Source organism: Aspergillus sydowii (genome assembly GCF_001890705.1).
Source record: "Aspergillus sydowii CBS 593.65 unplaced genomic scaffold ASPSYscaffold_1, whole genome shotgun sequence".
NCBI classification, from domain to species: Eukaryota; Fungi; Ascomycota; class Eurotiomycetes; order Eurotiales; family Aspergillaceae; genus Aspergillus; species Aspergillus sydowii.
Genome location: NW_024467859.1, coordinates 4,255,245 through 4,270,341, shown reverse-complemented (window position 1 = coordinate 4,270,341; position 15,097 = coordinate 4,255,245). Strand labels below are relative to the sequence as shown.

At 50.3% G+C, this 15,097-nt stretch overlaps 6 protein-coding genes across 6 annotated transcripts; 3 read left to right on the top strand and 3 right to left on the bottom strand.

Moving 5' to 3' along the window:
• Positions 1 to 56: 56 nt before the first annotated feature.
• On the bottom strand, positions 57 to 2,938 carry ASPSYDRAFT_54292 (DEAD/DEAH box helicase; the record flags this gene model as incomplete). Its single annotated transcript, XM_040848830.1, has 3 exons — positions 57 to 1,029; positions 1,087 to 2,426; positions 2,492 to 2,938. 3 exons carry the CDS (start codon positions 2,936 to 2,938, stop codon positions 57 to 59), a joined length of 2,760 nt encoding a protein of 919 aa, XP_040708707.1.
• A 588-nt stretch (positions 2,939 to 3,526) lies between these two features.
• On the top strand, positions 3,527 to 5,059 carry ASPSYDRAFT_26870 (wax synthase family protein; the record flags this gene model as incomplete). Its single annotated transcript, XM_040844329.1, has 1 exon — positions 3,527 to 5,059. The coding sequence occupies one exon, from the start codon at positions 3,527 to 3,529 to the stop codon at positions 5,057 to 5,059; it is 1,533 nt and encodes a 510-aa protein (XP_040708706.1).
• Positions 5,060 to 5,235: 176 nt separating this feature from the next.
• Positions 5,236 to 7,691, bottom strand: ASPSYDRAFT_84888 (RIX1/PELP1 family protein; the record flags this gene model as incomplete). The annotated part of the gene is made up of 2 exons (XM_040851437.1): positions 5,236 to 7,290; positions 7,353 to 7,691. 2 exons carry the CDS (start codon positions 7,689 to 7,691, stop codon positions 5,236 to 5,238), a joined length of 2,394 nt encoding a protein of 797 aa, XP_040708705.1.
• ASPSYDRAFT_54289 (putative filamentation protein (Rhf1)) lies at positions 7,615 to 11,839 on the top strand (the record flags this gene model as incomplete). Its single annotated transcript, XM_040848829.1, has 4 exons — positions 7,615 to 7,617; positions 8,259 to 8,364; positions 8,422 to 9,368; positions 9,422 to 11,839. 4 exons carry the CDS (start codon positions 7,615 to 7,617, stop codon positions 11,837 to 11,839), a joined length of 3,474 nt encoding a protein of 1,157 aa, XP_040708704.1.
• Positions 11,840 to 12,130: 291 nt separating this feature from the next.
• On the bottom strand, positions 12,131 to 13,001 carry ASPSYDRAFT_84886 (complex I NDUFA12 subunit family protein; the record flags this gene model as incomplete). Its single annotated transcript, XM_040851436.1, has 7 exons — positions 12,131 to 12,179; positions 12,252 to 12,389; positions 12,479 to 12,542; positions 12,599 to 12,679; positions 12,759 to 12,765; positions 12,853 to 12,873; positions 12,951 to 13,001. The coding sequence occupies 7 exons, from the start codon at positions 12,999 to 13,001 to the stop codon at positions 12,131 to 12,133; spliced, it is 411 nt and encodes a 136-aa protein (XP_040708703.1).
• A 273-nt stretch (positions 13,002 to 13,274) lies between these two features.
• Positions 13,275 to 14,999, top strand: ASPSYDRAFT_84885 (CDP-diacylglycerol--glycerol-3-phosphate 3-phosphatidyltransferase; the record flags this gene model as incomplete). Its single annotated transcript, XM_040851434.1, has 3 exons — positions 13,275 to 13,520; positions 13,594 to 13,946; positions 14,000 to 14,999. The coding sequence occupies 3 exons, from the start codon at positions 13,275 to 13,277 to the stop codon at positions 14,997 to 14,999; spliced, it is 1,599 nt and encodes a 532-aa protein (XP_040708702.1).
• Between the last annotated feature and the right edge of the window lie 98 nt (positions 15,000 to 15,097).

Here is a 15,097-nt window from a genome sequence, read left to right as displayed (position 1 = left end):
TGGATGGGGAAATGGAACGAGTGAGGATACAAGGGGGGGGGGAAAGACAATACAATTCACGTCAAGAGCTTCTCCAGATCCGCCACACGCGTGGCTCGATCGTCAACCTTCTTACTCGCCTTTTCGCGGAATGCGGCGAGCATCAACTTCCGCTTTTGCTCCTGGATGGCCAGCACCCGATCCTCAATGCTATCTTCCATAACAAGCCGCCAGACGGTCGTCTCGCGCGTTTGGCCAAGTCGGTAAACGCGGTCGACGGCCTGGTCTTCAATGGCAGGAGCCCACCAGCTATCCGCGAGAATGGCCTGGTTTGCAGCTACAAGATTGAGACCAACACTGCAGACACTCAAACTAGCTAGGAGGACTTTGCAGTTAGGGTCCGTGGAGAAGCGATATGTGGAATTGTCACGGACCGGCGAGCTCATCTTCCCGTCAATGCGGGCGAATTCTATGCCGGCTTGTTTGAGGTGCGGCTCGACGAGGTTCAAAAAGGACGTCCATTGGCTGAATACGACGGTTTTCGTGCCCTGGGCCTGACCTTGAGCTGATAGGATCTTGACAAGTCCTTCGATTTTACTGCTAGGGCTGTCTGGGTCTGCGTGGACGTCGTCTGTGTTCTCACCCATATCGGCGGCCGGCGCTACGAGGGTGGAGTTGTCATCTATTTCAGCGCGACACATGGGGCACTTGTGCTGGCGGTCAATGACTTGTTCGATACAATCGCGGTCGAAAGCGTGTGCGCAGGCGGTTATCACGGGCTGCTCGAGGGTATCTAGGCAGATAGGGCATGTTTCTTGACTTTCGATTCGGATTTGGAGTACATCCTTAAGGGCTTTAACGTTTTCGGGTGTGAGGGGAACGACTTTATGTTTATCTAGAATGTCGGCAAGTTTGTCGAGGCGGGTTTTGCACAGTGCCCAATGGTTGCAAACTTGGCGAAGACGGAGGATGACTTCGAGGAGGTGGGAGTAGGTGGTGTTGGGTTTGTCTTTGTTTTTGAAGTCCATCAGCATGCCCTTGGCTTCCGATCTAACTAATTATTAGCAAAATGCGTATAGCTAGCCCGCCGGTTGTATCGAAACTTACTGGAACATCTCGTATTTTTCCTGCTCATGAGGATGAAATTTGATACGCAAAACTCGAGAGGTAAGAGGTGGTAGACGAAGATTCACGAAGCCCATGTCCTTCCTACGGCGTAGACAGATAGTGCTCATAAGTGCTTGGAGTAGCAAACGAGCTTCCGAATCGTCAGACATGAGTGGTCGGATTAAAACGCTGTTGAAGACAGCAAGATCCTCTAGGCCTCCGGTAAGACCAAGGTAACGAACCTGAGAGTAAAGATCTTTGAGGGTGTTGATGATGGGTGTTCCTGTCAAGGTCCAGCGAGAGTCAGCTCGTAGAGAGCAAGCCGCCAATGCACCTTTCGATCGTGGGTTGCGGATCGTATGTCCCTCATCGAGAACAATACGACGCCACTGCAACGAAAATAAGCCCTCCTTGGGAAGAGCTTTGGTGCCCGGGCGGTATTCCATTGCCAGAGCTCCGTAACTTGTCACCACCACATCATACTGGTTTAGGTTTTTAGCCTCCTTCTTTCCAGTGCCATGGTATATTAGCACACGTGGAGTTTGATCGGGGTTAGTGTGATATTGGATTTGGTTTCCCCAGTTGCTCATCACGCCAACAGGAGCCACGATTAACGTTGCCTTTGAGGATTCTTTGGCCCTTGGTTGAGAGTTTGATAAAATTAGAGAGATAACTTGAATCGTCTTGCCTAACCCCATATCGTCAGCCAAGATGCCACCGCTGGCAAGTGGAGGCGGATTTGTCGTGGAGAAATTTGTAGCAATATTGGTAAATTTATTGCCCTGTCTCTTCCAGAGCTGCACTACGTCGTCAGTGCCGAGTTTGGGTAACTGCGGGTTCTCCTTGTTGATCATCCACGCCAGGCCTTGACGTTGATATGGAAGGAGAGTCGTCGAGAGAGATACCGGACTGTCGGCCATCGGCATATTTTCGAGGTCCGATTCCTTCAAACCAAAGCTCTCAGCCACTTGGCCGATCTCTCGAGGGTTGAATGTACTGCTTTGGTTGATAAGCTCATCCAAACTTTCCTCGGTAATTATTCCCTCCCCAGGTGGTTGAGAAAGAGAAAAGCCTAGATGATTTGCAGCTCCTGCCAGCTGCCCAGTTCGAGCTCTCTTGGCAGCTTCTTTCATAGCTTTCTCCCGTTCCTTTTGCGACTTCTTTTCTTCACGTTCGGCTTGTCTGAATTGGCCGAGTGGCAGTTTATCCTGTGCCATTTTCGTTTTCAACGCCTCTCGCTTGTCAAATTCGCTAGGGCCGTACAACTTCAGGACAATTGGGCAGTCGTACGCGCCGATGACCCCGGTTAAAATGCCCTCGATAGTCAACAGTCGGTTATCCTACAGCAGGTAAGAATGTTTCAAGGAAATTGAACACCGCGTTAGTTCTCCAAAGGTAAACCTACCAGATAACTTGCCAGCTTGGCAGCCATGTTTCTAGGAATATGACCGACCTGAGCCCCCATGACGTTATCAACACGGATCGCGTTACGATCATATTGATTGTGTGGCTCTCGCTTAAGAACAACATGCTCTCCAATAGTGGCTTGTCCCCTGTAGTAGCGAACACCTACAATCTTGGTGTGCAGATCTCCGTAATGCCATTGCGTAGAATCAGAGGAGTCGTCAACCACTTGGCTGCCTTGGATTAGGCCTGTAGCTTCAGAGTCATCTCCGCTTTCCTCTAAAGAGACCTGCGGTGCATGGTTGAGAGGGATGAATGTGGTATCCTGGCCAAAGCGCTGCCCAGAGACGCGGGGGTACTTAGGTGGTGGTGCCGGAGCAACTTCACGAATCTCATCAAGTGTAAGATCGACCTGGTTTATAGGTCGCTTTGCCTGTGGAGCACCCATGATCCCTGAGGACCCTGGAGCCTCGATGGATATAGCTGGAAGGACACTGGAGCCAAATATAGTCAAATATAGTTTGCGGATAGCAGAGTCAGACGCGCAACGCGTTGCGGGCGAAACTCCAAGCATGTAGTCCATTATCGATAAGATAAGAGTGTCATACTAACCATAATGGGAGAGGCACAAACCTTGAATGGGGTGACAGAACGGGGCAGTATCAAGGCGGTGAAATCAGTCACTGTCCTCACAGCTCTCCCCAAGTACATGGAAACTGGCGGACCTATTCTAATTTCGCCCTGGTAGCAGTTAAGAATGACTTGTCGATCTGAAATGTCGATGACCGTGGTTTCTGTGGTGTAATCATTGTGTCAAAGGGGAGCAGAAAGTCACAATGCGGCAGAAGGGAGCCTCGCCTCCTCGCATTGACAGGTCTTTTCGCTTTTCCTTCCTTCATATGTGGCGTCACGATGATCTTTAAGCGAGGTTGGGCTGAAGAACTCTTGACTTCTTTCTTTCACCCGTACCTTTATTTTGGACTTTCCTCTCGAGGCTGCCGCCCTTCACTTATTTGCGTTCCTATCGTGGTCATCCATGGTAGATTCGATCTTCGTTCGCTACGAGCGCACCGTCCTCGATGTCCACCAGCAATTAGATTCGCTCTTAGAAAATGGGGATGCGAAGCCTTTACTCTTATGGCATGTGTTACTTGCTATGGTTCTACCATTCTGTGCACTCTTGATTCCTCATCAACCAAAAGGCTGGATCTTTCGTCCCGTTCTCTCCGCTATCGCCCTGAGTATCAGCGTTGAGACCATAGGATATCGGCGTGCGCTTCTGGGGGCAAATGGATACATAGTTGGACTTACCATGGTATGGTGGCTTGTTTGGAGCTCTACACTCCTTTTTTTCAATGATGCCGAGCGGAACTTTGAACGCATTGAGCGAGTGCAATCCCGTGGGTCTCAAGACACTGGCAGCCAGCAAAATGGACACGCAAGCAATAAAGCCGACAAACCAAGTGAAGGCCTGGGGCAATCAGACGTTCTAGTGTGGCAGCCCTACCCTCGGTCCATCCTGCACCGTCTTGGGTGGACACTCGCTCTGGTGCTGACCATGAGAGGTCCTGATTTCAACTTCAGAATTTCCTCCTTGGATCCATTGCCACCCCAGCTCAAGCACCAGAATGTTCCGGTAAACGATAAATGGGTGTGTCCACAAGCTAAAACCCGTATACGGGCGGCTTTTATTCGCTTCTTTGTTGCCTACCTCGTTATAGATATCCTAAAACTTACAATGATATGGGACCCTTATTTTATGGGTATCATATCCGCACCACCCCCATTCCCACTCAACCACCTTTCAACCATCCCGGGTCTGATCCGGTTGTATCGTTCCTTACTTTCTGGTACTGCCGTGTACTTCGCTCTCCAGTTTGTCACTGCCCTTAACCCGATGTTCTTCCTTGGCCTATCGACTGCGTTCCCCAGTGTATTCCGTGCAATAACTGCGACACCTTTAGATGCATCGTGGCTCTATGCCGACCAATTCGGACCGCTCAACGCAGTACTAGACGAAGGCCTCACAGGTACGTGGGGGAAATGGTGGCACCAGATCTTCAGGTTCGGATTCGTATCCACCGGAAAATGGATACTCTCATTTCTTCCATCAGCACTTTCGTCTCGTCGCAGCGTACGACGCACGATCATCACAGTCGTTGCTTTCGGAACCAGTGGGGCGATCCACGGCTTTGGAAGCTTTACGCAAATCAGCGATGAGACTCGTCCCGTGACCGAAACATTCCTCTTCTTTATCCTACAGCCCGTGGGGATGTTCATCCAAGATATATGGTCCCGTGCCGTGGTGGGGCAACTCAAACGCAATGGCCTTCCACCGCCGCGCTGGCTGCGTCGAATTGGCAATGCTGCTTTTGTGATTGCTTGGCTTCTCTTCTCAGGAAATCGCATTGCGGATGATTTTGCGAAAGGGGGGATGTGGTTGACGGAGCCATTGCCTATTAGTCCCATTCGAGGGTTGATGGGCCAAGGGTGGAATTGTTGGCAGACCCCTTGGTTTGAGCATTATGATGATGGAACGTTTTGGGGTAGTGGAGTGCGAGTTATTTAGTAGACTGACATATAGAATAGATGGATGATAGATACTTTAGATAGGGATTATATAGAGTGTTGGCCAGATCATTTCAATAGAAGAAACTCCCCAGATGGAACTAATGAGTGAGCATTCTTAAATTCAAACAATGTATCCAACCATAGGGCTTATTCATCGTCTTCCTCGTCTTGGGCTTATTCGTCGTCTTCTTCATCAGTGTCCGGCTCAATATCCAGAGTTGGCATCTCTTCATCGCTATCCTCATCTGGTACAGGTGCAGCCCCAGCTTGGGGAACGGAAGATGACTGCTCCACCACAACCGATGTGGAACTAGAGGCAGCGTTGTCAAATACTGATGTTGATTTTTCTTCCTTAACCGAACTAGTCTGTATTGAAGCAGGTCGGGCCGACGATATCAACGTTGGCGCAGACGGGAGAGTTCCCCCAACTGTAGTAGGCTCCGAAGCAGTTTGCTCTAGTGAGGCTGTTGAGATGTTGCTGTCGAATCTAGGCTTCTTGGTCTGCGCAACATCTGCGGTTGACTGTAGCTGAGAAGTAACAGGATCCTGGGTCATTTTTTCCTCCGTGTAAGTACGCTTGTTCGAAGAGGTAGTGAGACCTTGAGGCGCGCTAGAATCAACAAGGTCTTGGAGATTTGGCGTTGTAGATGGCTTCAGAAATTCGGTGCTGTCTTCGTGGGCAACTTGCGGTACAGAAGCGGGTCCAACGTCTTCTTCCTCATCCTCATCCATGTTAACATAATGTCCGATGCTGTTTGAATTGGTCAAAACAGGCATTCGAGGTCGTATGAGTGCTTCCACGTCCATTTCTGAGGTGTAACTCCTGGCTAGGAACGGCATAATGCTGACGTTTGCTCCACGACCCTTCACGGCCGGGAATGGGTTGAGAACACTGGCATACATGGCATTCTTGTCGGAAGTCATTATGATAGTACGGTCGATTTCTGCGCGAACTGGCGGTGCAATGTATTCCATTGGAACATGGGTTAATACGGTCTGGAGAAGGTTGGAGGCAGCTCGTGACAGTCTTGGGAATTTTGTCGGCGCGTTAGTTCGGCGTCCATGCTTGAGACTAGGGTTCAAGAAGAAGTCCGCATTCACGGCACCTGAGTTTGTCTTGGATTTTCCCTTTGTGTCTGAAAATTCCTTTGTAATTTCACCTCCCGAGCACTGGAGATCGGAGCAACAGGTCCGAATGATATCGGTCAAAGAGGATACATTCTTCTTGTTCATGGCCGGGCCGATATGGTTGAGCAACACAGTTATCAGGCCATACACTGAGGCGCGAACTTTCTTGTTGAAATTTTCCCCGCGGAATACCCAAAGCGTTTGCTCCAAAATTGTCTGAGCGACTGGAATGGCAGCAGTTTCCAGTGTACCGATCAAGGTACGAAGAACTTTCATGCAAACCACATGAACATGAGGCAATTCTGCAAAAAGATTTTCCCTTTCTGTTCGACTTACTTGTGGATTGGCTTGGATATCACTTGCGTCTGATGGGACGACTACGGACATCAACCGTGCAGTCAAATCAAGCACGGAACCAACTGGGATCGACACGGTTGAAGCTGTGGCAGTACTTAAAAAACTCGACAGCATTCGCAGCAGCTCAAGCAGGCGTTTAACACCCATGTCCAGGCCTTGCCAGTTTGGTAATCCTAAGGCGTCAGGTGCACGGCTACCAACTTCGAGCGCGTAGTCAATGGGGTGGCTCAATTGTTGCCGCAATAACGGGTCGACAGATTCCCACTGCTCCACAACTGCCCTCAAAACATGACTTGCAGTTGTATGTGTTGAATTTATGGTCATCCGACAAGCACTCTTCCACTCTTCTCCCCCGGTATTCTTTGGCGCACAATGGTGAAGCGCAATAAACAGCTGTTCCGCAACATCCAACACAGGCTGTGAGTATAGCGCTGATGTTGACCCAACAATTGCCTGGAGAATACTGTGAATCTGCGACGTAAACGGCCGGAATATGGTCGGATGTCTGGCTATGAGCTCCGCATATGCGCGAAGAACAACCTCCAAAAACGGTGTGTTAGGTTTCAATTTCCGGGTAGGCTCAGAGGACGACTTGACAGAAACGAGGTTCAAGGTAGTCGTAACAAAACCAGGGAGCGACGGCGTTGTTATTTCGCGAACCAGGGTTGGATACTGGTAGGTAAGGTGAAAGATCCGAGTCAAGGTAATAACTGCCATTGTCTTTGTAGAAGTAGGGTCGGATTTCTGTATGAAACTAACCATCAGCAATCGAATCCCAGGTCAAATTCATGAGTAAGTATACTCACACTTAGGATGCCCATAAGACCTCGAACAAAAGGCTCACTTCCACGAAGGATTTCCCATTGTCCAGCTTCCACCAGGGCCTTGACAAGAACGACTGCAGCCCACCGACCCTCGAACGACCTATCCTGCAGCAGGCTTGAGATCCTCGTCACCAGCTTGTGCACCTGAACCGCATGATCCGAATCCGCCTTGCCCGCCTTCTGAGACTGAGGGGTAGAGAGCAACTCCCCGCATTCTGTGATGGAGGCTGCGAGAGAAGCTGCAATGGCAGGGAGTTGTTGGACTGGTAGGTTGGTCAATCGATGATTGACCGCGCGCAAGGTCATGAACAGATGCGCCATTTCGGATAACAAAGCCCGGCGAGCTGCTCGGCCGTCAAGGAGGAATTCGAGGCTCGTGGTAGCTTGAGACCGCTTGCGACAAAAAAAAAGGGTCGATAAAAAATAAAATTGATAAAGCCGATAAGCTCGGACCACCACATGAAGCCTCGGAACAATACTTCAATACGGTACTACAATACAAATAATACGTTGAGCGTGGGTCTTTCTTACAAGATCTCCCCTGGCCAGATAATAATAATGATCATCAACCACTGACGACTGGTTCCTGGGGGAGTTGTCGACTCGTCGTCCTTACTGTGCTTGTGCGAGCATTCCTCCCCCAGTTTTCCCGCCTAGCGAACTTCGAGCCTCGGGGTGGGCGCTCGTGATGGACTGTGGTTTCTTAACTGCCCTCCCCCAGATTTTGTTGCTGAGTCTCTTCAACTCCGACCATCCATCACAATGAGTGTAAGTCATGTTCCTTGTTCAGGACCCCCTGTGCACGTCTTTGCCCGCCCCACGACGTCACCAATCTAAAGTCGGCTTCGCTAAAAAAAAAAATTGCTGCAGGCGCGAGAATCTGAAAAGGGGCATCGCTATGTCGTTGCCCTGGATAATGCTCGAAGTCAAAATAAATGGGACGAGGTTCCTGAGCTAATCCGAAAGGTCTCGAAGCACGCACCTCACAAGACATGTAATTGTCCAGCGCCCCCTCACAGTCGGAATCACATTCTAATGCAACTGGGCATAGGCTTTCTAGATGTAGCAAAAGCAGAGCACCAAATCATTACCCATTTCCATAGAACATCGTCCAACGCACGTCCTCCGTCCTCTTCTTCGGCCAATTTACCAGAATTAATACCGTCCCTCCTTTCCACGATTGATCAGGCAGGTGGCTCCAAACACGAGATATTTCAAGCGCAGGTCTGCCTAGGATGGGTTCACTACACCCTCAATGAACCGGGATTGGCTGCGGCTCGCCTTCCAAGGGACTTTAAAAATGAACTGGACAATTTGACGGCCACGGGGGAGGAATTGTCGCCGTGGACCAGAGTCTGCTTTGCCAAGGGCTGCTATATTAAAGGTGCAGCACAGCATTCAGTTTTGGGTCCCCAGGATGCGCTGCAGACATTCAATTCTCTTGCTCCTTGGCTCGGCAGTACAAGCCTGGCGTCGCCATCCAGTCAATTCCAGTATTGGTCCGAGAAAATCCAGGCAGATGGTGCACTCATTGCTGGCGATGAAGTCTGCAAGAATGTCGACCAGGCGAATGTTGAACTCGTCAGCATTGCTCTAAGGTTCTTCCGGGCGTGGTCCTCACATCCCAACGTCAGCTCAGATGCACCTTCTCATGGCCCGCAAGCTGAAGGCTCATCTGAGCCCGTCCCGAAATCTTCGATCTGGAAGTCCTACTATGACCTTCTGTCTACCATCCTTTTGCATGATTTGCCGTACACTGGACCTGTGGATGGCCCTGGACGACCGCAGCTTGCTAGTGAAATACGACGAGTAGAGAAAATTTGCGAGTCTAACCTTCTTCGTGATGTGAAATTCCCCACAGCTGATCATGGCAATGAAACGGTCGATTTGTGGGTAGAACAAGTCATCCAGAACTGGAAGAAATTATGCGGTCCTCAGTGGCACGACGAGGAGCTGGGAGAAGGTGGGCAAACTGCTTTGGGCAGAAATGTTCTTGATGTATGTGCCGTTTGAAATTCCAACATGACTCTTGCTGTGCTGATTGTGAATAGATCCTTTACCGTGCTGCGACCCGCACATACCATTCCTTTCTTATTCTCAGGCGTCTCTTTCACGTTCACTCAGCATTGTCGGAGTTCGATCTCGCTTTCAAAGCGCTCGACTCATATATAGAAATTGTCATGGGAGCTAAAGAGAGAGCAGAGAAGTCTGTACCCAATGAAGATTTAGAGAATGACGGCGTTTTTATGCGAACAGTTTCAGAGGGTGTGACCATTCTATGTTGTTATGGCTCAGACAAGGCTGCAGAGAAGGCGAAGGATCTCATCCCCATTTTGAAAACGTTTATCAGCAACCACGTCAGTGATCACGAGGAGGGGCAGGAAAGGAGAATGGCACTCAATTCTCACAATGTCTCGCCAGCTGACATTAGCAGTACCTACCGCGCCATTGGTGTTGGTCTCGCCAACTGGGCAAATTGGACGACAGTGAACGAAAGCCGCGATGATATTCGGGCTGAAGCCATTGAGTGTCTAGAACGGAGCATTGCGCCAGAGCTCAGTGATGACTTCAATTATTCGTCTCTCTACACGCTAGCTCTGCTCCTGGCGGAGAATCGTGATCTTGATGCGGCAATTGACTATGTCAAGTCAGCTTTATCGTCAAGCAAAGACTATGAAGCCGCTTCGTCTAGTTTCAGCCGAGAACGAGATTTGATACCATTGTGGCATCTTCTAGCGTTACTCCTGAGCGCTAAACAAGAGTTTGACATTGCGGAGCGCTCCTGTGAAGCTGCATTTGAGCAATTCCCGGCTGCCGTTACCTCATTGGCCCACTCTGACAGGCGGCCACCAAAACAGCAGCCGAGCACGCAGGAACAAATGAAACTGAAGCATGCGCTTATTGATCAATTACGCAGTCGTGAAAAGGAGCGCATAATTGAGACTCGCATGACCCAACTCGCTTTTGTGGAGGTTTTAGAAGGACCCGAGGCTGCCCTCAACCATAGCGACCAACTTCTTAGCCTCTTCGGCACTCTATTCCAAAGCATAAACCTAGAGTCTGAGCCGCGGACGAACGCGAAGACAGACCAACTTCTACGACCGAAAAGCTCATCCGGTACTGTAAGGAGCTTCCGTGGCAGCATCTTCGGGCGGCACAGAGCTTCTCGCACTCCAGACCAAAAGGTCGTCCCAAGTGGTGAACATAAGCCTGGTTCTCCACATCAGACAATGCCTTTGAATCAGTCCCCGAATCTCGATGGCGCGCCTGCTATACAAGTGACAGACGAGAATGATCCAAGCGTTGGTGATAGTCATGCTTCTCTAGGAAGATCTGAATCACGGAAAGTGCGCAAGCGTGGCAGTACTCTCGGGAGGTCAAATGCCACCCCAGACCAAAACTCGGGACCTGCCAATGGCGACGGCGCAGGTCACTATGGGTCAGATGTTGGTGAACTCAATGGGCATCACCGCGAGCAAGAGGTGCCTAGCCCAGACATCGTACGTAATGCAGTCTCGCAGGCTGCCAATCAACCACAAAGCGCAAAGCAGACACTGGGCCCCGTCGCACACAATGCCAAACTTTCGCACCTGGAACCGCCCGTTGGCCATGAAAACCAACCTCCCGAGCAAGATATCCGGCTACCAACATCTTTTGGCTTTGAGTCGCCAGCAGGGGCGCTGACCAAGTTCCCACAAAATCAAACTCAGAAGTATGCTCTATGCGTTCTCGTGAAGGTATGGTTGCTCATTGCCGGGCTTTACCGACGAGCTGCGTCGTTTGACGATGCCGCTGAGGCGTGCGAAGAAGCTTCTAAACATCTAAGACGGATAGAGACCCTCACAGCGTCCGAGGATGCTTCTGCCCGATCGTTCCGTGAGCGTGGGTGGGCCACGCCAAAGAGCTCTGACGAACTTTGGGCTGATGTATATGCTGAGCGGGGCTTGTTGCTGAACGCCCAGTCGCGTCCACATGATGCGATGGAGCATTTTGAAGAAGCACTACTTTACAACGCCGACCATCCAAAGGCGACCATCAGCTTGGCGAACCTTCTCCTCGATATCTGGGACCAAAAACTTCCTCTGCAGCCTCCGGAGCCCGGGGTGGAGACAGGTTTGCCGACGCTTCCAGTCAAGAAGTCAAACGAAACCAGGCGGGTCAGTAGATCGGGGCTCTCCGATATACCTAAGCCAAATGTTGAAGGCTCGACTCCTACCACAGAGGATGAAGAGCCCAAGCTGATCAACCGTATCGCCGCGCGAGAGAGGGCTTATTCCTTGCTATCGGCCTTGACCAAGCGCGGAACATCTTGGGATAACTCTGAAGCTTGGTTTGCCCTTTCGCGGGCGTACGAGGCTGTTAATCAAACGCAAAAACTTAGAGAGGTCTTATGGTGGTGCATTGAACTGGAGGATCGGCGACCTATCCGTCACTGGTCAAACATCGGATCCGGTGCATATGTTCTATAATCAACCCTATAATTCATTTCGTCTTTTTGGTTGCTTTGAATCCTTGATTTGGGCGATCTTTGGTCCATGCCGTTTCAAATCATTACATATTTCGCCATTTGCTTTTGCGTTGATATGATACCTCAATAGTATCGTGTTACTACTGTACAACGCATATACACGGATATTTGTAAATAGTCTTTATCAGTTGAAAATAGAATAATAGGAACACCTTTATTTACACATTGCCCACAAATACACCGGCAACCAGTGGCCTGAGAGAACCCAACTGACGGAATAACCTCGACCGGATTACCGCGGAGCAGCAACGGGGTTCCAAGCTGAATACTTAGGCTTGGTACTAGAAAGGCAACACGTTAGCTACATATAGACCAAACAAAACTCTCTAAGGGAGTTTCAATGTTGCACTCACGTAGAATAGGTCTTGAAAGCGGCGCGGCTCAGAGTCAGGGTGGGCCTGTGCTCCCTCAATTCCCAGGGACGAACACCAGTCTGCATGATCTTGTCACCAGTGGGAGGGGTGTCGACCATGTAAGAGATCCAGGCGTGCCTGTTATAAGTCATTAAACAGAGCTCATCCAAAATCTAAGCCAAAAAAAGAAAAGAAAAGAGAAATATATAGGTGAATGAAATACTCACCAGCCGGGTTCTATCTGCGAAGGGTCGTACTCCTGCTGCTTGTAATCGACCCAGCGAGTTCGAACTTGCATCATAATCAGCACCACCACCCAATGTAACTTCGGCTCGACTTTAACTCACGGGGAAGTTCCTCCTCCATGTTCTCGTAGAATTTGTTGCCATATCGGTCAACCCCAATCAGAGTACCAGCTTTGGTATCACCTGAAATCGTATTTGCGTTAGTCAATTGCGATCCCTGCTGGCCAGATTCAGGCAGAGGGGTAGGGATGAAGAATCATACCAATATACTAGAAGTTCCAATGCCGAGAATCAGTATAAACCGTCCAGTAGAAAACAGTTTCGCCTCATTTATCACAAGGACAGGGACTGCATACCTGCATTTGGTGGCCATATTCCTAAATAGCGAAACAGTCGATGTTAGCAATCGTGCGGTACCAATTGGTCGGCGGGTTCCGGATGCAAAAGAGCTCACCTTGAAGCCAATCTTTCTCAGATTCCGCAGTGTACGGAGAATAGTCGACATCTTGGACGAAGTGCCGCTCGCGGAGCTTGTTTCGCTGGTCCAAGGGAGTTAATGTCGTCGTCCTTCTGTGTCGTCGGTCTTTCCGCTCGGAAGTTGTATCGGCCTAATACGGCTTAGCGGATGGGGTATGTTTGCTCTGTTTGCATGTTTCTACATTGCGCCGCGGAAGACAAAAAAGTACTAAATTTATACTCTCCTGCCGTCGAGACAAGTCTCCGTGCGCTTCGATTATTGCCAATCCGTGATCTCCATCCTATAGCGTCTGCGTCTACAATGTTTGGGCGCGTTGGTGGCCATACGCTCCGGTGCGCTGCGCGCAGCCCCGTTATCCGGCGGAAATTCTGGGAGCGCAGCTTCTCGACGCAAATACCTTCCTCAACGAGTACGGCTGCTCCGTCGAGTGTGTCGCCGCTCGGGAGCATCACGACGGAGTTGGATCGGATAGCGCCATGTTTTGAGGTTCCAGCGTCTCGCATATCCATCTTAGACTCGCCCGCGAGTTTCTACACTACCCTCAAGGTGCGAATGACACCCGCCGTTGATGAGGTCTCTGGAGTGAGGACTAACTCGAAAATATCTTGCGGTATCTTAGAATAAAATTCGCAAGGCTCGAAAGCGCATCTATCTATCTACGTTATATATCGGCAAGAAGGAATACGAATTGATCCAAACCGTGAATGAGGCGCTTCGCGACAACCCCGACTTGCGAGTCTCAATTCTAACGGATGCTTTGCGCGGGACGCGAGAAACGCCGAATCCATCATGCGCTTCTCTTTTGGCATCGCTAGTTGCAGAACATGGTCCGGATAGGGTTGATATTCGGATGTTCCATACACCTAACCTAACGGGCTTGCGGAAGAAATGGATTCCTCGACGGATAAATGAGGGTTGGGGGCTACAGCACATGAAGCTTTACGGAATTGACGATGAGATTATACTTTCAGGGTGGGTGTTCGCGGCTCGAACAGCGTTCATCGCGGTGGCTAACTAGGATATAGGGCAAATCTCTCTGAGGACTACTTCACGAACCGCCTAGATCGGTATCATGTCTTCAATTCGAAAGAGCTGACCGACTACTATGCGCGCATCCACAACGCGATATGCGGACTCAGTTTCAAAGTCCTCTCCAATCCTCATAATTCAGCAGGCTATCTTTTAGATTGGCCCAGTAGCAATGGCGCTCCTTCGCCTCTTGATGACCCGGAGGGCTTCATTGCATATTCATCGACCATCTTGAAACCCCTCATTCAGCCACCAGCCAGCAAAGCCGCACTTGAGCCCAAATCCCCCAGCAAAACATTCGTGTATCCAGTTGCTCAATTTACTTCTTTGATGAATCCCGACGCCTCAACCGAATTCCCTGCCGTCACAACCATTTTAGGCCTCCTTTCCAGCTCGCCGATCTTCTCGGGCGCCCGCTGGCTCTTCACCGCTGGCTATTTCAACATTCATCCTTCCCTCTCGTCACTCTTAATAGCCAGCACCGCAACCTCTCAAAAAGCATCTTCCACTCGTGGCACTGTCCTAACCGCTTCGCCCTGGGCGAACGGCTTCTACGGCTCGCCCGGCATTTCCGGTATGCTCCCAGCGGCGTATACCCACCTCTCCGCGCGCTTCCTCGATAGGGTCGCCGCCGCTCAGGCAACAAACTCTATCCAGCTCAAAGAGTGGCGCCGCGGCACAGTTGGGGAGCCAGATGGTTGGACGTACCACGCTAAGGGGCTCTGGGTCACGCTTCCCAAGGAAGAAAACCCAAGTCTGACCTTTGTCGGGAGCAGCAATTACACCAAGCGCAGCTATAGCCTGGATTTGGAGGTTGGGGCACTAGTCGTCACAGGAGATGAGGAGCTGAAGAAGCGATTGGGTGCTGAAACAGAGTGGTTACAGACGCACTCGAGTGCAGTCTCGAGGGATGATTTGAGAAGGACAGAGCGGAGAGTTAGATGGAATGTTAGGCTGGCAATGTGGATCGTTGAGAAGGTTGGGGGCGCTTTATGATGAGCCAAAGATTGGTTCCCTGAAGTTGGCGTCTGTAAATCTAGGACTCTAATAATTGTACTATACCATTCCCTCGTGGAGTTAGACTATATACCACC